Raw genomic sequence first — 24,248 nt, 5'->3', positions numbered from 1 at the left:
TCTGAGGCAGAAAAACCTATTTAACCTATTTCACAATGATTTTCACTTTATTTAATAATTACAATATGAGCATTTATTTAGTTTTTTATTTAACTCTTTTATATCTTATTGCTTAATGTTTTTTTTTTGTCATTTTTTCAGATTCAGATCGACTTTATTATCCCACACAGGGAAATTTGTCTTGCCCAGTTCTCCAAACATCATAACTTGCAAAGTAAAAAACAATAAAATGTCATACACAATGAGACCACAATACAATCATAATAAAACACATTTACAATGGTGTATTGTCCTCTCAGTTTCAGTTTGAATGCTGCATGTGGTGTCATCACTGCTGCTCCTGCAGATCAAACGGAACTGAGAGCTACGCCAGAGGTTCCTACTTGACTCTGACAGCCACAAGATGATGCTGTTTGCCTGCACAAACTGGAGTTGCACCAGACGTCACATCCAGTGAAGCAGTAGTTAACACTTTATATCAGACATTAGCATAAAATCTGTCGCCAAGACTGAACGTTTGACAATGAAAGTTCCCCTTGATGAGCAACAAAGCCCTTATGGATAATTAACAATGTCCTCATGAATATTCAAGTCTACTGACATTTCCTTTTTTGTAGGCTATAAATAGGCCTATTTGAGACTGGCTTTTAAACCTGCAAAACAGTAAACAGTCCAGATGTGATTTGCAGTTTTAAGCATTATTTGGCAGCTAAATGAACTGAGTTAGAGCAAGCCAGAACACATTATTTTATACCTTAAATGTTTTGGATTACTTCATTAAATCAAGAACCATTAGCCTATCAATTTAAAAACGTAGCCTTGAAAAATAGCTGTTAGTATTATGGGTTTTAAAGGATTAATACATTGATTCGGAGGGACCAATTAAAGGATTTTTTTTTGCCTTTGTGCAAAGCTTGCAGGATTATTTAAGTCTTTAATCCTTGTCCTTGACCCCTGACTGATGCCCTTAAATGTACTCAATCTGACAAATAAAAAATCAGTTAGCATACTTTAATTATTGCCTGTATTTAATTTATTTTTTTGCTTTCATGGCAAATCAAAAGATATTAGGCTGGCGGTTTCCAACCTTCGCTTATTGCCTTTTAAACCGATCATGTCGACTCCGTGTGAACTTGAACATTTCAATCGAAGCTTGATTCTCCTTTTACAGATAGTTTGAAGGGTTTTTAGAGACCTAATGGGTGAAATGATCCAGTAACTTGCATTTTGTCTTCTCTCTTTTTTATTTACTTTTATCCATTATTACCTTTTATGACCACCAGGCTCATGTTGGGACCACTTGGGGGTTGGGGACCATTGTCCTAGTTCAACTGAAATGAAATTGCATGTTTTTTTTGCTGCGACAGTACACATAGCCTATCTGTAAATCTCATGGCTGTGCTCCCCTTACCTCATTTGACAGATAATGGAGAATTTTAAATATATATGTGATGCAAGTGTCTGTGCAGGAATGTGCATATTATTGTCCAGGGATTTAAAAGTTCACAGTGTAGGCTATACAATATCTGTTTAGTAAAGAAGGCCTTCATTACTGTTATTATTGAATACTATAAATCAACATAGTTGGAGAACCTTAAACTATAAAAAAGGGAGTAAAAACGTCAGTGAATTAAAAGCTGAAATTGTGGCTCCGTGTAGAGGAGATCTAACTAAACTCCATTTCCCATAGTGCACCGGTTTGGAACGTCGTGTCGCCAGCGGGCTGTCAGTTGTGGGGAGAGAGGAGGAATCGGTCCAGCATCTCTGGAGCAGCGGAGCGAAGCGGATGACAGCGACACACATCAGCTAAAATGAGGAGATTTTAGCTCGATGTTTCCCCACACTGGACGTTTAAAACGTGGATGTTTAAAGACTGACCCTGCTCGTCTGCCGTAGATCAGCGCGCAGATCTGACTTTATTCTATCAATGAGATATGTGGAGTGGCTCTACCGCCCGGTGGTAACGCAGAAAAACACAAGATGAAGAAGCAGTTCAACCGAATGAGACAGCTCGCCAACCAAACAGTGGGCAGGTAAGAGCTGAATCTTTGAAAACGCGTTTGTATCTACGACATCATGCTTTATAATTGGCTCTGGCTCAAAGCAGCCGAAGCAGGAATTTGTCGGCTGTGTTCGGCTACCAGTTATTGAGTCGTTCAGTCGATGGGCTCCTTGCAGATCAGCTGGTTTGATTTGCACAAAGCATTAACTGTCAGCGGAGGTCACAGTTGCAGTGTTGAGCGTTGTGTGATTGATTGAGCCCAGCAGGGGAGGAGCGTATCCGCACACAGATGAGGAGGGAGCGGACATGGTACCCAAAGAGCAGGGCTGCCTCTGCTGCTGCCCACTGACCGACAAAAGCAAAGCACAGGGCGGCCACCGGGCACCCTGCAGCGGGGAGTCCTGGCACAGATCACTCATGGTCACTTACATGTCTACATTGACGTGTTTTACTCCTTTAATTAAGTGTGCCATCATTGAAAGGCGCATCTATTTGCTCTAAATTAAACGGTTAAAGGGGAGAAAATATGGATCAAACATTGAATCCCAATTATTCCAAGGCAAACCAATGGAAGTTAATTTGTATTTATGATACATTTTATATACAAAGGAAGTTGCTTGAGGATATTTTTTGTTCTGGGGTTTGACTTTGACTATTGATGTTCTTTAATGAAACATCTCACTTGAAAACACCAGTACAGGGATAACTGGAAAAACCCACATTATTCATGCGTCTAGACTCACACCTTCACATATTGATACAACCCAATCCAAAACAAATAAAAAGAATCCTGTTTGTTCACCTTTTACACACACACACACACACACACACACACACACACACACACACACACACACACACACACACACACATACAACCCAGCCTCCATTTACATACATAATGATCAACCATTACAGCTGTCTAAATCTGGAAATAAAAGCATAGGTAAGTTTTTCTATCTCATGGTTTTGCTATATTTTTAAAGGATACTATTCTAAAGGAATACTTAATTTTCTGTGGGAATGTACATATTTGCTTTCTTGACAAGAGTTTGACGAGAAGTTTGATAACACAAACATGAGTGGTATCAATCTTCTCATCTAACTCTCAGCAAGAAAAGTGCATTTCCTAAAATGTCAAACTATTCCTTTAAGATGATAGTATTCAGACTTACTTTATTATTGATTTCACGTAGCTATTATAGTTTAGTTTTGAGTCCATGATGACAGAGATATCTGACTTAGTTTTTTGGTTTTTCAAAGACATGGAGTCAAGATGAGCTACGAGGCTAAAGGCCGAAAGCTATACTCGTCAAACATTTCAAATGATTTTAGTTTTGTTGGTATTCATCTGAAGCATAAACATGCACATTACATAATTTATCTGTTCAATGCACAGAGAAAAGATGTGGAACCTTAGTCACTTAGTGAAAGAACAAGGTACATTTAGATGTCATCTGCATAAGAATGATAGGTGATATTTATAAAATTAGTTTGCATGATTAGGCTTAATGGAAGCATGTAAATGTTGATTGAAAGAGGCCCAAAGATTGAGCCTTGGGGAACTCCAATAAATAGTAATTATTCTAATAAGAACTGGTCACTCAAGTTTATATTTGTTGTGTCCTTAATCAATTTTAGTGTCTATTTCTGACTTGCTGCATGAATGACAACAAAGTAACATATTGCTGCTGCCCTTGATTGATTTAAAAAAAAAAATATATTGACTTAATGGTTCAAATTGTGAGTATTTATAGAGTTTTTTTTTAATGTGTCCTTGTAGTTTTATGGATGTTTCTTTTGTACAGAATGTTTAAGGGAACAAATCTAACTGGGCACGAGGATGACGATATACATGAGATCCACAACCTCTAGCTACGCCCCTGGGGCAACAAGCTTTACTTGATGATTGTAGAAATTATTGTAATTACCTGAGAAATTATAGGTTAAATTTCCACAGACAAAATTTCATTTACTGTTTAGTGTCAAGCTCCCGAAAAGCTTTTTTGAATCCTGGAAGTTAAAGTCCAAGTTCAGTTTAGTGCCTCACATACTGTACCATTCAAACATGGTGACACGTCACGGTTGATGAATGTAGAAGTGATTAATCCTAGTAAATCCTGACTGCACGAAGCTGCATCAGATAGTATGCAAATGTAGCAAATGCTTTAGATTAACATGCTTAGGTTTATGTGATTTATTTATCAGACAGTGTGTCTGTTTCCCCTGCGAGGCTCGATGTTACAGATGATAAATCTAGCGTTTGTTAATCTCAGTCAGGACCTGAGGCTCAGTAAATAATAGTCAAAAAGAACATGACCTATTTTGGCTCCCATAGTTGGAAAACAAGCTCTATATGCTTCTTTTATCATACGTAAAGAGCAACTTGATCCTTGTATCGTTACTATGAAACTATGCACATGTGAATGTCAGTTTTCTGTCAGGAAGTCACTGGTGTTGTTGCTTATTTGAGCCTGCAGGCCTAGTTGGTGTGTGCAGGGAGGAATCACAGTTCCAGTTGAGGAGGTGTAGCTGTAGCTTGGTTATCAATAGGTGTAGTAAAGTCTTTGTTTCTCCTTCTGTTTGTCAACCCCACCCTTGGCTCGTAACTGACAGTAAATGTCATATATCAACACTGTGCCTCTGGCAATTTGGATTGAATGTTGTTTAGTTGTTCCATAACATTAAAACAGAATCATTGTTGCATTTCTATCAGTCAAAGAGGATGTGCCAAATCAGAAAACAAGTTGATTTGCAGCCTGTCACTGCCTGAATAACTTGCTCCATGTTAATTATAAAGCATACATTGCTAAGGTGATGTAAGTGCACTATAACCTGTTTGTTTTGCTTGGCTGACGGCAGTAACCAACGATGCTGGCACACCTAAAGGATTTTGTGTCAAGCTATCTTGTACCTCGTTCACCCAGACTCAGACTGCAGGCAGAGGCGCAGATACAAATCAATGAAAAAGGTATTACTGCAGCTTATGCCCAACAGAGTGGACTTGGCAGAGGTATCAGAAATCCCTGAAGGACATTTACCCATTACTAAAAAAAAATACTGGAATTGTGCCTTACTGGAGCTGGAATGGACAAAAAGCTTTAATGCGTTCTAATAATAATGTTTTTTTTCTTGATTAATTGATTAGTTGTTGCTCTCTAAAATGTCAGAAAATGGTAAAAAAAATGTGGATCAGTGTTTCCCAAAGCCCAAGATGACATCCTCAAATGTCTTGTTTTTCCACAACTCAAAGATATTCAGTCTACTATCACAGAGGAGTGAAGAAATTACAAAATATTTACATTTAAGAAGCTGGAATCCAAGAACTTGTACTTTTATTTTCATAAGAAATGACCAGAACCGAATCATCGATTATCAAAATAGTTGGTGATTAATTTAAAAGTTGACAACTAATCGATTCATCTTTGCAGCTCTAAACCAATTATTATTAAGTAAATTAACATAATGTGTGTGTGTGTGTGTGTGTGTGTGTGTGTGTGTGTGTGTGTGTGTGTGTGTGTGTGTGTGTGTGTGTGTGTGTGTGTGTGTGTGTGTGTGTGTGTGTGTGTGTGTGTGTGTGTGTGTGTGTGTGTGTGTGTGTAAGTCCAGGTGTTTGTTTATTTCCCCTGATCTGCCTGAGAGCCTCGAGCACCAGGGCCCAGCGAGGCGGAACATCCCGGTAATGAGTTCTAACCTGTATCATAAGAAGCAGAACAGCAGGGGCAATTAGTCAGATTTAGAGGGTAGACTCCAACATGACGCCTCACTGCTGGCCACGCACGTATATCCCCTTCAAGACCTTGGCAGCCTGCGTCACCTGGGTTGTGTTGAAGGTTGCCTGCTCCTTATGTCCCACAGATTTAGGAATAATAAACTACACAAACCAAATATTGTATACATTATGTAATGCAGTCTGCACTGCAGTGTTGCCAGGTGTAATTATTAGGGCTGCAACTAACTTATTTTCATTTTCGAAAAAAAGCTATAGTGCTTAGTTTCTCCCACACCCCCAACTCATTTGGCGATGGCTTGAATATAACGGACGTTTATTAATATCAAAATGTTTCGCACTAAAGCTTTAATCTGTTGATTATTTTCTTGATTAGTTGTTTGGTCTCTAAAATGTCTGAAAATTGTAAAAAATGTCAATCAGTGTTTCCCAAAGCCCAAGATGACGTCTTTTAAATGTCTTGTTTTGTCCATGAACACAAAAACATGAGAGCAAAATCAATTTTCTCATATGAAGCCTCGGCATGGAAGGGATTAAGCTAATTAATTTCCCTCTAACATTGAAGTATTCCTTAACTATGTCAGTAATGTGTTACAGAAAAGGATGAGATGGCATATAGGATTTATTCACTCACTCATTTTGCCCATACAGAATGATTATTATGATTCATTTATATTATATTTAGGAAATCCGATTATGCACATGTGGTGTTCCAAGGCCTATTCTGAATATATAGTTATTTGCAGAGGTGTATCTAATTTAATAGTATTGTTTTTCTCCATCAAAGGTATTTAAAACCTACTTACATACTCCTTATTTCCACTCTCGTTTTCATTTTGGTCTGGGGATTTGATTTGGATTTCAGCAAAGGTAATTCAATTTAAAGTTTGGGAATATTTATCTCTTTTCTCTGCCTTTCTTTAGCACTAGAGCAACATTTGGAGTTTGTAAAATGCCCATCTTTCTCTTTATAGTTTTACTCAGGAAAACACACAGATGAGCATCCTGAAACTAATGAAGCATCTCCCTTCAGGACGACATTGCTGCATTGCTCCAGTTAAGGATATAGGTCAAGAGAGGTTCAGACACAGTTAAATTCATCTCTAAAACAGTCAGCCTGCGCCATTAATCCTGCGTAATGCTGCGTAAACTGTGTGACTGAATGAAAATGTGTAACTCTCTGTGAGCACAGCGAGGTTATGGCAGGAAGGGGACAGGCTTAATCCTCTTTTGGCTCCATCACTTCTTCTACTGCAGAGTATTTTTAACTCCTCTTCTGATTTACATTTCTCTTAGTTGGTGATAAACGAAAGAGGCTTGTTATTTAACTTCACTGTTTGTGGACAGAAAGGTCTCTATAATAAAAACGTGTTTCCTCCGGGAAAGCAGCGAATGCGTTTGTCTAGGTTCAGCAAAGAAAGCGGATGAATGTCGATGTGTGATTAAACTGAAAGCAGAAAAAAAAAAATCTATTAACGAGATGTGGGAAAATGGGTTTTTCAATGTCCGTCAACAGGCTGGGAAATTGTTTCTTTTTGTCACTGTGGAGCGTTCAAGCTGCAGGCGACAAAACCCCAGAACGTTTGTATTTGCTCCACTTTAGTCCTGAAACCGTTATCAACTGTCAGTCTCAGTCGGCTTTGGTGATTGAAGAGAACACAGTAAATTGCATGTTTTTTTTCATAGCAGAAAAACAAGCGTACCCTTAATGGTTTCATTATGTTTGGTTATTCATTTCTTTGCATTATTGTTTCCCCTTTCATATTCTGGGCTGCAGGAACAAACTGTGACTTCCTGATCGATGGTTACCAATGATTCTTAAAGTGCCCATATTATGAAAAAAATCACTTTTTCTGGAATTTGGTGTTATTTTGTGTCTCTGGTGCTTCCACACGCATACAAACTTGTAATTAAAAAAAACATCCATGCTGCTTTGAGTGAGATCTGGTTTCTGCATGTGTCCTGCCTTCGGTCTTCGGTGAGCTGTTCAAAATCTGCATGCCTTTCTACGTCACAAGCCGAAACGAGGGGGCTAAACCATGCTAGCCGGTTAGCCCCCTCATTCTCAATGGCCAAACACTGCTACAACACACACTAGTTCACCATCATCTACAAAAGAACTACTTCCATGTCCCTCTTCTGCAGGTATTCCACGCAAAGTGTGAAGTGCGCCCTCGTTTAGAAGAAGTCTCCCGGCTAATCCTGCCTTGTACTGACTGAAGTTAGATGTGAGCCTTACCTAGCTACTGAGCATGTGCGAATCCCAACAAAGATGGTACAGAAGTAGGATGTCTCACTCTGTAGCTAAAACAGAGACCTGAACACACTGGGTGAAAAGAGGAGCTGCAGCAATGTGCAGTACAACAAAAATATGGTGTTTTTTGAAAATTAAACCATGTAAACCTATTCTGGTACAAACTCTAAATACAATTATGAACCTGAAAATGAGCATAATATGGCCACTTTAAAGGTTTTTTCGAGCTGTTGACGCTGGGCTTTGTTGTTGTTTTGTTGGTCTCTCTTTGATAAAAACCTGAGGAATAACTCGTGGAACCAGCCACTGTTGTTAGGTTTTATATTTAATATATGACAGCAGGAGGGAAGAAGACGGGATGTGTTGCGCTGCGGTGCCCACAGACCTCGGCTCCTGTCTGTCACACAGTTTAATCTGTCGCTGCTGCTCGCAGCAGAAAGCTCAACAGCTTGATGCTGAGATTCACGGAGCTATTAAGATTTCTAGGGCGGTCCCCTCTCTGTCTGTCAGTCAACTAATCGGTCGTTTTGGTCTTAGTCAACTAAGGTTTCTTAGTCGATTAGTCTCTTTTTTTTTTAAATAGTTTTTCATCCTTAATGACTAATTTCAAAGAAACTTATAAGCACATTTCTGGTAAACACAAGATTGAAAGTAGTGTTTTTGCTTCTCAAACTTATCCTTTTTTTTTGTTCTTTGATGAAATCGGATTGATTTATCTACAGTCTGTTTGTGTTTTAGCTTTGTGTTTTTACTTCCTTCTTTTACAGTATGTTGACCAATCCTAATTCTTTGTGGAGATTCTTTTGCAGAACTGTCGATTAAACCAAATAATGGGTTAGTCGACAAAATTGTATAGTGTTAGTCGACTAAGAGTTTCTTCAGGAGAGGACAGCACTAACGATTTTCCCGTCACTTATATGTTGTCTGTTGGTGAACATATCTGTCGTTCTTTGACATTGATTGGACAGTAAATCTGAATCCATATGTGAACCCTCTGGACTCTTGAGAACTTTGGTCATACGTACCGTGACGTGTCTGAAGAGTTGACATGCTAATCCTGATCGCATCAAGTCTGGGAGAGCTCGGGGCCACGAGGGGATAAAGAGCACTAAGTGAGACGTCAGACATCGCTTGGATCCATGGATCTGAGCTTTTCCAATGTCAAGCTGATTCATTTTGGTTTTGGAAAGCCCTGCAGGAAAGACCAGACATTCAGATTCAGCCTCTGTGTCTCTGTGTGGACTTAGGGCTCCTCATGGGTGTCTTGTATCCCCAACAGTCCCTGACCTCGCGCTGCCTGGACGTCTCAGTGGTCACACTGTTGACATCCCATCAATGCTGAGCTTCAGGGTTTTGTTCTTGAACAAAGATTAGGAGCTCCTGTCTTGTGTACTGTATATATATATATATATATATATCAGATTAGTACAAACGGCTTCGTCGAGGTGAACATATATTATGCATAACTGTTTCTCTCCTCGACTGGCGGGCCATTCAGCTGCAAGATAATGAACCCATTTGTCAAACATGGTGCTGTATGTGTGTGCTAATTCTAACAACATCCTCAGGATTTGATAATTGATTGCCCTTCATTCTTCGGGAACATAATTAGTATTCATAGCGAGGCTACATTACGCACTGAATACAGTGGGAGTAATGCTGTCCTGGGAGCAGAATCACATAATTTAGGTTAGTATTAATGGTTGCCACAAGCTGCTCAGGGTGAAAGGGGAAAGAAGAGACAGGATTATCACCTGACATGGATGACTTTATGTTTACAGCGTGAGGTGTTGCACCACTCTGGGCTCCTTGTTGACTCAGTGGGGGAGGTTTTATCATCATTAGAGGCATTACATAGTGGAGACGTACGCTCACACATTATCTGTGTGTGTGTGTGTGAGTGTGTGAGTCACCCACACTGTCCGAGTTGTCCTCATTAATCATGATGAGAGTCTGTTAATGAGGAATTCCTGCGAGCAGTTGAAGGCTGGCCCTCTCTGATGGCTCTACTGTAGTTATTGGAGTATGAGAGAGGGATGAGGTGGAAACACTCACACATGTTAAAGGAATAGCCAGGAATATTTTGGGAAATATGTTATATGCTTCATGAACCACAGGCCGTCAGTCTCCATAGGTTAACATGGCAAAACTCGACCCCCTACCTGATAGCCCCAAATATATTTTCATCTTTCTAAAACCACTTTTCCATGTCTCACCTGCATAAAATATAGTATAAACACAGATGTGTGTGCATTTACTTAGAATACATGGGGTTCCCGACATAGACATTCAGCATTACAGGCTGTTTTGCATCCATTGCAAACAAGCATGCAATATGAAAGTCTGGGATTGGAGAGAACACTAAACGGTCTACTGAATAAGCATGACGTCTAACCTTTAGATGAGAAACACTCTTTAATAATCAAAAAAAATAAACCGCTAATGAAGTTTACTTTTGACTATCGTAACAGGAAGGTATTTGGCTGAGCAGCGGGGGTTAATATGTTCTATGTTTTGTCCAAATGATGTCTGTCTGTGGTTATTGCACTTGCAGTTGTACCCCATACGTAATTTTTTTACTATTGTTAACGTGATGAGACGGGGCATCTGTGTTGCATTTATGTGGTGTTGGAATAATCTTCAAAATAATATATTATATTTCATGGCTCACCTGATCCATCTCCTTTGCTCTTCGTCGTCACGCAAATACTGGAAACAGCTATCGAGTTGTTGTTTAAAGCTCTTCCATGGTCCCCCCCCGCTTGCCTCACATACTCATTTACCTCCCTCTCATTCGTCACTGTTCTCTCGTCCTTTGCAGCCTCTCTATCCTCCAGTGTAAACTTTACTTTGTGAAAGCGCAGCACGTTCTGAAGTGATGCTTTGACAGCTCTACCCTGGAGCTAATTAGCATAGAAAGAGGATGATTGGGTGGCTCCTTTTGACAAAAATAGCTGCTTCTTTTTAAGATTATTTTTTGGGCATTTATTCATATAGGACAGCTGAAGACATGAAAGGGGAGAGAGAGAGGGGGGGATGACATGCAGCAAAGGGCCGCAGGGCGGAGTCGAACCTGCGGCCGCTGCGTCGAGGAGTAAACCTATATATATGGGCGCTTGCTCTACCAGGTGAGCTACCCAGGCTAGTTTATAGTAGTATAAATAGCCTCTTTTGATACAATGTCTGAGGTGTATAATTATATGATTACATATGCACCTCAGCTACACTGAAGCTCATATAACTGGGTGTAAACCGAGCCCTGGGTATCCAGCTCTGCCTTTGAGAAAATGAAAGCTCAGATGGACCAATCAGGAATCTTCTCCTTATGAGGTCATAAGGAGCAAGGTTACCTTCCCGCCCAGAGAATTTGGCCCACCCATGAGAGAGAGAGAGAGAGACATCATGGCTTTCAAACGAGCAAAGTGGCATTTAGTCAAGGCCACCCCCCTCTCCTCCTTAATAGCTACAGACACAGAAATGGTACATCCTAAGGAAAGCTCATTGTGGGACTGGCTCTAGTGGCTGTAATTCTGCACCAAGGCTGAATTTTAGGAAAGAGACTTCAGATACAGTATTAGGGGACCACTAAGGTCTATATAAAAGAGACTTCAGATACAGTATTAGGGGACCACTAAGGTCTATATAAAAGAGACTTCAGATACAGTATTAGGGGACCACTAAGGTCTATATAAAAGAGACTTCAGATACAGTATTAGGGGACCACTAAGGCCTATATAAAAGAGACTTCTGATACAGTATTAGGGGACCAGTAAGGTCTATATAAAAGAGACTTCAGATACAGTATTAGGGGACCACTAAGGTCTATATAAAAGAGACTTCAGATACAGTATTAGGGGACCACTAAGGCCTATATAAAAGAGACTTCAGATACAGTATTAGGGGACCACTAAGGCCTATATAAAAGAGACTTCAGATACAGTATTAGGGGACCACTAAGGCCCATATAAAAGAGACTTCAGATACAATATTAGGGGACCACTAAGGTCTATATAAAAGAGACTTCAGATACAGTATTAGGGGACCACTAAGGCCCATATAAAAGAGACTTCAGATACAATATTAGGGGACCACTAAGGTCTATATAAAAGAGACTTCAGATACAGTATTAGGGGACCACTAAGGTCTATATAAAAGAGACTTCAGATACAGTATTAGGGGACCAGTAAGGTCTATATAAAAGAGACTTCAGATACAGTATTAGGGGACCAGTAAGGTCTATATAAAAATATACAAAGAGCACCATGTCATGGGACCTTTAAATGAGGAATAAAAAAGCAGAAATTATAATAATATATACAAATATATAATATAATATAAAAATATAATATTTTCTGGAGTTCAATGTTCTTCTGGGACATCAGGGTTTTTGGGTGAAACCGAGGGAGTCACTAAGGGAACTGTCACTGCCAGTGGAGCGTTATTGAAGTCACTGTAGTGTGATGATGGAGACGCTGCTCTGGGTTGTTTCTGAGCCACCGAGGATCCGACCGACAGATGTACAACCCTCTCGGCTGCTGCTGCTCATGACAGCACGGCATTTAGAAAACACTTCTGCTTATTCACAAAGTTTGGAAATCGATCATCAGGATATTTCTAAACTGCCGGTTTACTCACTAAAACATAGGAGAGGGTTTTATATCTTTAAAATGTCATTCTTTGTCCTCATCTTTTACCTTAAAATATCCAGCGAGAACAATTGCCTTTTTTAGTGGTGGAAGAAGTTCTCACATAGTTTTATAGTTATAGATTGATAGATATTCTTTATTCCATTTATAGATAGTTTAATTTGTTTTCATTTAAACCAAATGAAAGAAAAATGATTTCCAACATTCATTTATTGAACAAATTGAACATTGAATTGAATATAACAGGCTCCACTAAAAAAAGAACGACCGTTGCATTTTAAAGTCTTTCGCGATGTATTGCAACCTTTCGCAATATGTTTATTGCAAGTGTTGATATTGGGATGAAGTTAAAAAAACTTATATTGTGCACTGCAGCCCTACTTCACACTTTGGAAACTCAGAACTCCAGATTTAATATTGTAAAGTTTCCAGAATTTATCACATAGTAAAATGTAATATCACTGCCTACAAGAATGACACTAAATTGATATGGGCAAAGGAGAAAGGAAACCAGCGAGGCTTGTATAATGTCTAAAGAGTATGTCAAAAATCTCAAATATACATCAGGTAGACAAGGCAAAACACACAAGGTAAAAGAAACGGGAACACACAAATACAACAACTGTAAGAAAACCTAAATTAAAGGTAAAAAATATGTAGTTTTGATTTAATGTAGTTCCAGATAGATGGACTTATAGTAGATTTAATGGTGTATTCAGCGGTGGAAGAAGAATTCAGATCTAAAAGTAAAAGTAGCAATACTACAAAGTAAAAATACTCTGCTACAAGTAAAAGTCCTGCATGCATTCAAAATCTAACTTAAGTAAATATATATATATATATTTGTTATTAATCTAAATCTGGAAATTAACATAAATTAAGAAATGAATGTAGTGGAGTAGAAGTATAAAGTAGCTGAAAATACAAGTACAAAGCACCTTGTTAGTTTCCACCACTGGAAGTTGTTAAGTGGTTTAAATGAACCTGATGACCCTGCCGTCTCTGGCTGGTCTCTTTTACAACACTCCTCTGTATACACAGCAGTTAATTTTGCCAACACAGCTGTGAGAAACTGCTGTTCTTAAAGGAATACGCCACCGTTTGTTGAAATAGGGTTATTCACCGTCTCCTCTATATTTATATAGGTGGGCATTTTTGTCTCAGTGCATGCACTGTGATATCTCTGCGCCAAAATAGCAGTACTTTGGCTGTGCTTCCACCCAATATAGTCCCAAATCAATATCTGCCTAGTAAATCGTCTAGTCTTAATATGCATTGCTATTTGTACTCGTTGTGAATACGCAGGCCACAAGAAGTAATTTGTTTTGTTGTTGTTGTTGTTGGCTCACTTTTACTCATGACATGCTAACCGGCAACAAAGGATTCCCTTCACTACGCTAAGCTAAGCTAGCGGCGGCGCTGCTGGACAAAGACAATGCATGCACTGAAACAAAAATGCGTTTGCCCACCTATATAAATATAGAGGAGATGGTGAATAACCCTATTACAACAAACGGTGGCATATTCCTTTAACTCACAGGCTTTGACCTACAGATGCAGGGCAGATTATAAATTCAGAATCAAGCCTCTTAGTGGATTCTCTGTTGGCTCACATGTTTGTCCGGTGGTGTGTTAATAATATGTTAAAGAGGCACATAACAGATTATGCGATAATGGAAATAATCATTAGTTTGCAGCCCAGGTTCACATACTGTCAAAAAAAGTGTAACATGAAAATACGCCGTAAAGGCCAAAAGTGGTTGTTGAACATTTTATTTAAAACATGAACATTAATCTGCAGCTCTGACAGCCTCCACTACTCTGCTTTCAGTCTTTCCAGCAGATGTTTGAACCTGCTGCAGGGATTTGTTTCCATTCAGCCACAACAGCATTACTGATTTCCAACATTGATGTCGGGTGATGAGGTCTGGCTGACTCACAGTTCATCCCAAAGGTGTTGGATGGGGTTGAAGTGTATCCTGATATCATCAAGTGTCTGTCTTTTTTAGCTTTGTTTTGAACCATATTACGATATCTATGTTGCGAGCCCAGGCCACCTCTGTGAGCCTTAACTAATCAAAGCACCTTTTTTTGTGTGGAACAGACATGTATTGAGCCTACTGTATGTAAATCCACTCCAACAGACTAGTGAGTTGAATGTCTTCTCATTGCCTATCCCACACCTTTTGTTTAGCCTGTTTCCTGTAGCTCAGTATATATTTCTTTTCAGAAACTCACTCTAGTCAGAGAGAAATCTAAAGCTACTTGTGAACTTCTCTCTCCACTGTGCAGTGAATAAAAGTCATCTGTACTTTTTCTACCACACCAAACTGGAAAAAAACACATTTCTTTTTGGAGCTGGCTTTGTGCGGTGATGCGTTGTCATGGTAAAACAGGAAACACAAACTGTTGCCACAGTATTGGAAGAACACTATTGTCTAAAACACCATAACAGAGACACAGCGTTTTTAAGATCCGCTCCCACCGGAGGGGAAAACAACTCTCCGCTCTCTACTGACTTGTGTTGCGTGAAGGTGCCTCCTCGTCAATTCCGTCTGCTAGCATAGGCTACAACAGAAAATGGCCTAAAAGGTGCTGTGTGGTAGGATGCATTACCAACAATGTAAAGAACCCATAACTAAGTTTGTATAAGCTGCCAAACCGGAAAAACTGAGCTTTTATGCATACAAAAGTGGATACAGACGTGAGGAATCGGGAGGGAGAATCAGACACTAACCTAACGTTTTAGCCCACGTAGCATTAGTATAGGGTGACCAGATTTCCTGGAGCTAAAACCGGGACACTTTGCGCGTGACCATAGCGTGTTTGTGCACGCACACGCTTTTTAACGTGAACATGTGCCAGCCCAGGTCAGACACAGACAGTAACTTCATTATTTTGATCATAGGCTCCTCGTCTAATAAGAGTTTTTTTCCTGTGAAATTAACAAAATTGCAGTAACAGCCTTTTTCAGTTTAGTGTGAGATTTATGTTGAGATTTTTTCTAAAAAAGATTTTTTGAAGTGTTATTTATTCCAATAACAGCAATTAAAATGATTTATTGAAAATTTTGAGCATTAAACACTTAATTTCCTGCATTCTGGTGAATTTTTATGCACCTATTTCTACCTTTTTCTGAATCAATGTATACTGCAAATATCTTTATTTAAAGAGAAACAGATTACAATCCAAATATAAAAACATAATGGAATATATTGCAGTAAGGCTGTCAGGCATTCTGTATTGCTTTCAATTATTTATTCTCCTTTGGATGGACTTTTCTAATTATACCTGAGTCAGCACACATGTAGCCTATAGGCATCATTTACTCTTACTTCCTGTTTTGTGTCTTTTGTTGGTTAAGTAACCTCCTTAATGTGCATATGACAATTATTCACCTCAATGATACCTTCATTCATTTTAATTTATTAATAAACCCCTGGACTGTAATATTTCAGATGTTTGAGCAAGATTTACTGCTCTTTGTGCACATTCAAAGTATATAAACACAGTAGTGTTCTCTGTGATTTGGAGGAGTCGTGATATTTTGAGAAAAATAAAGTGATAATAGGCTATTACAAGAATAAAGTCACAAGCTATATTTCAGAAAATAATCTATACCTGCACCATAGTCTGCTGTGCATTACGTGATTGCTCTGCTGATACGGTAGATCTCAGACCTTCTGACAGACACAGAGCCCCGTTTGGGTCTCTGGTCTCTGAATGTTTAGCTATGGAAGTGGCTGTACGCTGCTCTACATCGGAGGTAGAAACCCGAAACTACAGAAATACACGGAGCACAAACGCAACACATCTGCCGCAGCATGTCCACAGCTGAGCGCGTCCATGAACCTGAAGCTGCGCTGCATTTTACAGAGAGAGAGGACACTAAGAGACCCACAGGTCTGCTTCAGAGCTCCGTGTGTCTGAGTCTGAACCGTAGACTGGAAACGTCACGTCACAGGAACTTCAAACTAAATCATTAGCATTGCGCTCCTAAACTGTGTGTTGATTGCATCAATGTAGGCTATTACACTGATTTGGCTGGGAAAAGTTACATTCGGGGCTGAAGACCCGGCAAAATCGGCTGAAGCCGCTCCTGGTGTAAACCGGGACATTTTAGCGTCCCGACAGCCTTTTGTCGGGACTCGGGACAAGCAATTAAAAATCGGGACTGTCCCGGTCAAACCGGGACGTCTGGTCACCCTACATTAGTAGAAAGCATCAAGTTATAAAGACAAATATTCAAATGTCAGTTTTAGGCTACCTATATATCTGTAAGTTAAGCTAAAGCATGTTAACAGCATGTATCTTGTGTTATAGTGGAATGTGGATAAATCGGGAAGCTATGTAGTATTATGTTTGCAAGTGCTTTAACTTGCTAACGCATAGCTAGCATTAGCTTACTAACATCTAACTTTTCCTCTCTGGTAGACATAGGTTGCTAAAATAATCCTTTGGCATGCTTAAATCTGATGTTTTTAGCTAGCTACGGGCACTTTGTCATCGGTTCAGCCCTCGGTTGCATATTGTGGCGCCGATTGTTTACTATGGCGCGATGAGCTCCTTCTTTACGCTGCAGCATTAAGATTTCATTTAATTTGAACTACGAGGCCCAAACTATATATAACCACCAGACTCTATACACATGAGGATTGGGTTGTCAATGTACTTTTGGCCACAAACTGAATTCAATAACAACACGCATGAAGACAGACTGGCAGCATAAAATGTTCCCCACAAGTCTGGTGTGCGTTATGTGAACACATGCCGTCCTGTGACACACCCATGTTGCCGCAGTAACCAGGGTCCCTCAGTTCTGTTCACGCTGACGTTACCCACCCGGTCCCCCAACCACGCTCCACCTTTTCCTGTGTGTCGCACACAAACGCTCACCGGCCGCTGAACTGTCCTGGAAACATTAGCTCAGCTGTGACACGGTCCTCTGAGGACTGTTAAAACACCCTCAGCTGTGAAAACCGAGCACTTCAGAGCCTGAGCTGGATAGGAAATGACATCACAAGGGGAGGTAAAACTCCCAGAGCTCCTGCAGTATTTTCACTGTTGTAATGGGCACTAATTGGAAGCCTGTTATGGAGATTGCACTCAAGTGACCGCATGTCGGTGCAGGCGTGCTGATGTCTCATTCTGAGCTGTCAGGTCGAGTGTTGCCGTGCCGCACAGCGAGTTCCCAGAGAAAACACATTGCGTTAACGTCCTGTCATCCCCTGATGATCATGTTGATGAGGGACGGTCCGAGGCGGCCACGAGTAAACATTGCTATACTGTGATAGAGTGCAGCTGGGGGGGCTATGTTGATCTGTGCTGAAAGAGGTTTTCAGACTGTGAGTCCAGAGGCAGTGATACCGATACAGGTGCGTGCAGGTGTCCCTAAAACAACAAGAAGTTAGTTATTGTGGTTCGGACAATGGGTACATCCCCAGTTTTTAGAGGGAGGAGATGTCTTTTCCTCTGAAGCATCAAGTGAATTCGTCAGCTGTATGGGTGGAGTTAGCAACGGCTTTTCAGCTGCACGGCCTCCGGGAAGGCTGCCCTCGTGTATCCTCGCTCGTAGCTCCTTAGAGATCCCTCCTCGCTCCTTGCCTGCTCCTTAATATAATAAGAGCTTTGAGACGGCCTTCACAAAGGACGGCCAGAACGACTTCTGGTTCAAGCGAGGAGTGAGGAGCGAGGAGATATCAAATAAGAGACTTGGGAAGCAGCCAATGTCAACACCGTCAGCAGTTGCAGCAGGGTCCGTATCACACAGCTGACGGAGGGAATGAAGGTATTTTAAAACACTTAAATTGCGGCCCTGACTTGCATCAATAACTCCTTCCCTGAGTCATTACTCAGTGAAATCTGAACACACAGACGTGATACACATATTTGTACATTTAGTGTGACCTTTGCGATATCATCCTGTCCAATGTAAATAATCGTGATGTCACATAAATCTACTTAGAAATCATGGAAAAAAAGACGCTCCCGTATAACCCTAGAACTTGCCTGAAAATAATCACATTTTTAAGTTTTCTTCGGTCACAACATAATTCAGTGATAGTTGTCTGTACATCCATAGGTACATTTCAAAAAGGAGCTGCTAATAGTTAATTTGGCCTACGTGTATTGGTCCCATATTGTAAACACTGAGATTCCCATGTCTTTTTTTTTGTTATAAAGCTGTTTGAGGTGCTATATAAATACTGTGAAAGTATCATAACGTTCAATCCACAGCGAAATGCACACAGTCCATATTCAGAAACTGTGCCTTTTGGTTGTGATGTCATAACTATACTATATATAGATAGAAAGTTAAAGGGACAGGCGTTAAAACGGAGCGATTCAGACAGAGGGCGAATACAGATATATTATATAGACAGACAGTATGAGAAAAATTAAGATTTTTTTTATTTTTTTTTTTACATCAAAGCATGTAAACATGTTCTAGTAGAAACAAAAACTACAAGTATGAATCTGAAAAATAGCACGATATGGGACCCTTTTAATTGTGTCAATTGTACCGAAATGTAAACTAATATAAGCTCAAGTTGTAGCGCGCACCCAGCTGTCTTGATTCTGCCAACAGTGTCGGACTTTGGAAAGCCCCTGATCTGTTTAAAACCTCCTCTGTTGTCAAGCTGTGCTCACAACAATAAACCTCAGAGCAGACCGTCCGACATTACCAGCTGGGTTGATGGAGGAGAGAAGCCATCCTCGTTATTAACACATTATCTTGTGTTGTCGGCCTTCTCAGAAAGAGCCAGACACATTCATTACGTACTCTCTTAATGGGAAAGAATTTCTACTCTTTCTCTTGTTCCTCTCCTCCGCCTCAGCATATCCGTCTTCACAGAGCTTTCTGGCAGTGATGCAGCAAGCTTTCATTTTCTGGCTTTATTATTTTTTAATCACACAGAGAACATTTCTATAGATAATTGAAAGGGCAATCACTGCAAATATTACACAAATTACATCATATTGTTTCAGATAGCTGGACTCATTTCTACAGTAAAGTGAAACTTTCTTTGATTGTTTGTAGGTTTTTCACGTGTAAGTACCTGTAGCCATAATTCATCTTCGACATTATTCACAGCATGAGCTACTCAGCGGTTGGAAAAGTTGTTCTGCAGTTCGTCCATTATCAAAACGATGTAAAATGTAAATCCGCTACAGTTTGAAATATGAAGGAACTAACTTGGGCTCTTTACCTCCTTACATATAAAATAAAGTCAGTGGAATCGGAGTAAAACTGCCGACCAGCTGTTTTAAAGGCGTGGCCAGAAAGCTTCTTCTACTGTACCTGTTGCAGTGTTGCCACCACTCCTATCTATGTCTGTTAAACTTTAATGGGAAGTCAAACCCTCGGAGCTCAGGTGTCACTGTCACTGCCTGGCAGACTGTTGCGTGAGATGAGGGGCAGGGAGTGAAGAGGACAACTTCACATGCATGTGTCTGGCTACTGTGATGAACCAGACGCTACAAACGTGTGGTTGAGCTAGCGTGTTTTGTCGTCATCACTAGGTCGGATGATATTCTAGATAGAGATGCAAAGATTAATAGATTAGTTGTTAAAGTGCTCATATTATGCTTTTTGGCTTTTTCCCCTTTCCTTTATTGTGTTCTATATCTTTTTTTGTGCACGTTATAGGTTTACAAAGTGAAAAAAGTCCAAAGTCCCCCCTCCCCAAAGGGACTTACCATCTCCAACAGAAAACCCTGTTCACACACTGATCCAAACAGCTCTACTGGAGTCCAGCCTTTACTTCAGAGACAAGACACGTTATAATGCTGCCTAGCTGCTAGCATGGCACGCCTTCTGACTGGCTAGTAGTCCTCACCTAGGTACTGTCAGGGCATGCCCTCATACTCTGCTTCTGACTGGCTAGTAGTCCTTACCTAGGTACTTTCAGGACACGCCCTCATACTCTGCTTCTGACTGGCTAGTAGTCCTTACCTAGGTACTGTCAGGACACGCCCTCATACTCTGCTTCTGACTGGCTAGTAGTCCTTACCTAGGATCCGTCAGGGCACTCTCTCATACTCTGCTTCTGACTGGCTAGTAGTCCTTATCAGCAACTGCACATGTGCGACTCCCAACAAAGATGGAACAGAAGTGCGATGCCTCACTCTGTAGCTAAAACAGAGAGCTCAACACACAGGGTGAAAAGAGGAGCTGCAGCAATGTGCAGTACTACAAAAACATGGTGTTTTTTGAAAATGAAACCATGTAAACCTATTCTGATATAACTTCTAAATACAATTATGAACCTGAAAATAAGCAGAATATGAGCACTTAAAAAATCTCTGATTGCAGCTTGTTAAATGTGAATATTGTTGTAGTTTCTTCTCTCCTCTGTGACAGTAAACTGAATATCTTTGAGTTGAGGAAAAAACAAGACATTTGAGGACGCCATCTTGGGCTTTGGGAAACACTGATCCACATTTTTCTACTAATCGATTAATCGAGAAAATTATCAACAGATTAATCGACAATTAAAATAATTGTTAGTTGCAGCCCTAATATAAATGTAACGGATTGTGTTAAATGGGATGTGATAATGTCTCATATCGATCGCAGGCCCTTGAATTCAATCAAATCGAATAATAATGAATTAAATGAATCTGAATAAGGATGCTGACTGCTGTGAAGCAAACACACATATGACGGCACCGTGGACGGAGAAGTTGGCTCGATGGTGTTTTTTGCCTCCAGCGGTGCCTTCCAGGCAGCTAACCTTAACCCTAAACATAACCATTAAACACCAAAGGCCGAGAAGTTCATGAGCTTCATGTCTTACGTTCACCCCCCGGTGTATGTTTCAGTGAGCCCCAGTGCTCCTCAGCCATTGATAACTTCAGTGGGCCTCCACCCTCACAGTCTCGTTTCTGCAGCAAGTTGAGTGATTTACTCAGAGCGCCGCTGAGATGATGATGTAAACATGTTGTTAGCGTAGGTGACTTAACCAAGTGTAACCATGAAAGAGGCAGAGTGAGGTAATCCTGGCTTCAAAGGTTTGGCTTTATGTGTCACACCTCTTGAGATTGTCATAAAATATTGCGAAATAGCGTTCAGCCTTTTTATAATATCATGTTCCCGTATTAAGAATTACAAACACACTCGCAGTAAAACCAACGCTGACTGCGTATAAACGCTTTGAATTTTAAATATCCGGTGGTTCAGGCAATCGACAAGTGCCAGCTGCAGTTTAATCTTTCACTTTTTATTTTTAATTTTTTAAATCCAAGTGTTTCCTCCTCTACCGGAGCATTTTAAAGGTTTAAATGTCTGTAGTCTGCACACCTCGTAAACAGCAGTAAAGCTGCTAATCTGCTAACCGAGCTGTTCAGCCCAAACCACAGCAGCTGTCCATGATAATGTTATTTTTGTCCAGAAGTGGGCGGACGGAGCTAATTGTCCTCATATGAAATGCAAATGCATTCTGCTCCTTTTTCGGGGAGTTCGTTGCTGTTAAAGTAAACCAGTAAACCAGAGAAAGTGGGACGAAAACACAGTTATCATTCGCCCGGATGTGGATCAGCTTTACCTTTTTTTAATCCTTCTTTCATTAAAATGAGTCTGGATTGTCCTTTTTAAATGACTTGTATGTATATTTAAAAGATAATGCATTATTAGCATATTTAAACATAACTTTTCCCAAAACATGTAATACAAAAAATATTGTCTTAATAACCAACTGGGGAAGTTTCAAGGTGATATCTATTAGTAAACGCCTTAAAATAAACCAACTCTCTCTTCCTAATTCATATCTGTATTATTTGACATAAGCAAATCTTAACTCAAGGTCCAAATGCCCTCTTCTTTTCAACCGCCTGCCTCTGGTTTACACTTTAAAATGATCCGTCACTGTGTCCCGTCCTGCCACAACAATTTCATCAAGTAATGCATCACATAAAGGAAGTACAGACTTTATGTGTCCTTCAGAGTAATTACTGTATCAATCAGAGTCAGACATCTGTAGTGCAACAACAGAGGAGACTTCAAAGTGGAGACAGTAGTTTTATGTACTTTTAAAGTGGCTATATGTAACTTTCAGTTTGGACCACAGCAGTAGTGTTTTTACCACACCCGAAAGGTCTTTTCTTTACGGTGCTGTATTGCCCTCTGTAGGTTACTGAGTTATGGCGTTTTTCCATTACATGGTACCTGCTCAACTCGCCTCGACTCAACTCGACGCACTGTGCGTCCGTTTTCCATTGCAGATTTTAGTAGCGCCTCAGAGTGGCTGATCATCATATCGCCGCCGCAGTGAACTGCCGTGACCCACACACAGAACATCGAAGGTGTGTGGCTGCTGCCACAACCAGCAGACACATTTTGTTTCAGCTAGGCAGCAAAAAAAAAAAAAAAAAACACACAGCTGGCTAAACTATTTAAAAATGGCGGGTTTGTTCAGGACACCCATCTCTGTCGCTTACACGTCACATTATGGTATCGCCTTAGCTCGCTTGGAACGGCAGAAAAAGTACCTGTTAGCAGGTACCAGGGACTTTTTTTCGTAATGGAAAACCAAAAAAGGCGAGTAGAGGCGAGGTGAGGCGAGCAGGTACCATGTAATGGAAAAGCGCCGTTAGTGTTACCGGGAGGTCTCGATAAATGTTTTCCTCAGACAGAAATTCATAAATCTACATTAAGAGAATACGTTACAGATGCATCGTTGCATTTCAAGTGTTGCTTCAGTAACTTAGCCTACTTTGGATGTCTCGTGAGCTAAACCCGGGTACCACTGTCACTGACAGAGGTTGTTGTAGCAACCAACGTAGTAATAACTTAGATTCATAAAGTGCATTTCATGAAACCCAAGGACGCTTTACGCAAGTACAGGGAAGAAGGGAAAAGAAAATAGTAAGCCAACACAAACATGGACTAAAGGGAATAAAACATCTGCATTAAATGGAAGGGAACGTGATTAAATGTCGGCTACAGACGTACAACCACATCGCGCGTTGTAAAGTTAACACAGGCTTTTTGATGTTACAACGAAATCTGTAACCCGTCTGAATGAGTGCTCTGTAACGACGTCTACCTGCTGTAAATCATGTTGTGACTTTGCGGGAAAAATCAAACCCGGGCAGATGCCTTACCAAAAACGATATAAACATGGCGTTCTTTTCGCTGTTAGCCTCGTTTTCTGTTACAGGTCATTCAAGATCATTGTATGAAAAATGACAGAGCTTCAGAAAAATTAAATTGGTTACAGATAGGCCTAGTCCCTTTAACGAAGCATTTAAACTATATTTCTGTCTGATACATTGTCAGTTTAGTTTGTTTCCATATAAATGAATTCTACAAGAAACATGCTGGCAAACTATTCTTTGGGAGTGTGTTAAAGTGCAATGAGTCACACATTTCTTTTTTTTTTTTTTTTTTTTTTGCACAACCCTGCTGTAAAACGTTGCAGCACACACACAGACAGTTCCTGCTGTGAAGCTTCAGGTCCAAACCACTGCACAAAGTGACAGATTCAAACACAGTCGGACAACAGACAGACGAGCAGTTCAGGTGTGACCGGGGCAATTCATCACTCACCGGATGACACACTTGTCCTCCAAGGAGTGTGTTTTTTTACAAACAGGGTAAACTCAGACAGCGCGG

At 40.3% G+C, this 24,248-nt stretch overlaps 1 protein-coding gene across 2 annotated transcripts in view; it reads left to right on the top strand.

Moving 5' to 3' along the window:
• Window positions 1-1,699: 1,699 nt before the first annotated feature.
• The window catches only part of LOC114548661 (rho GTPase-activating protein 44), a 97,469-nt gene continuing 74,920 nt past the window's right edge, over window positions 1,700-24,248 (top strand). For both annotated transcript variants that reach the window (XM_028568673.1, XM_028568672.1), the window contains exon 1: window positions 1,700-2,033. In XM_028568673.1, coding sequence (XP_028424474.1) covers window positions 1,981-2,033 — 53 coding nt within the window. In that variant the 5' untranslated portion in view covers window positions 1,700-1,980. The remainder of the gene's footprint in view (window positions 2,034-24,248) is intronic.

Source organism: Perca flavescens, chromosome 21 (genome assembly GCF_004354835.1).
Source record: "Perca flavescens isolate YP-PL-M2 chromosome 21, PFLA_1.0, whole genome shotgun sequence".
Lineage (NCBI taxonomy): Eukaryota > Metazoa > Chordata > Actinopteri > Perciformes > Percidae > Perca > Perca flavescens.
This window is presented reverse-complemented; position numbering and strand designations above follow the sequence as displayed.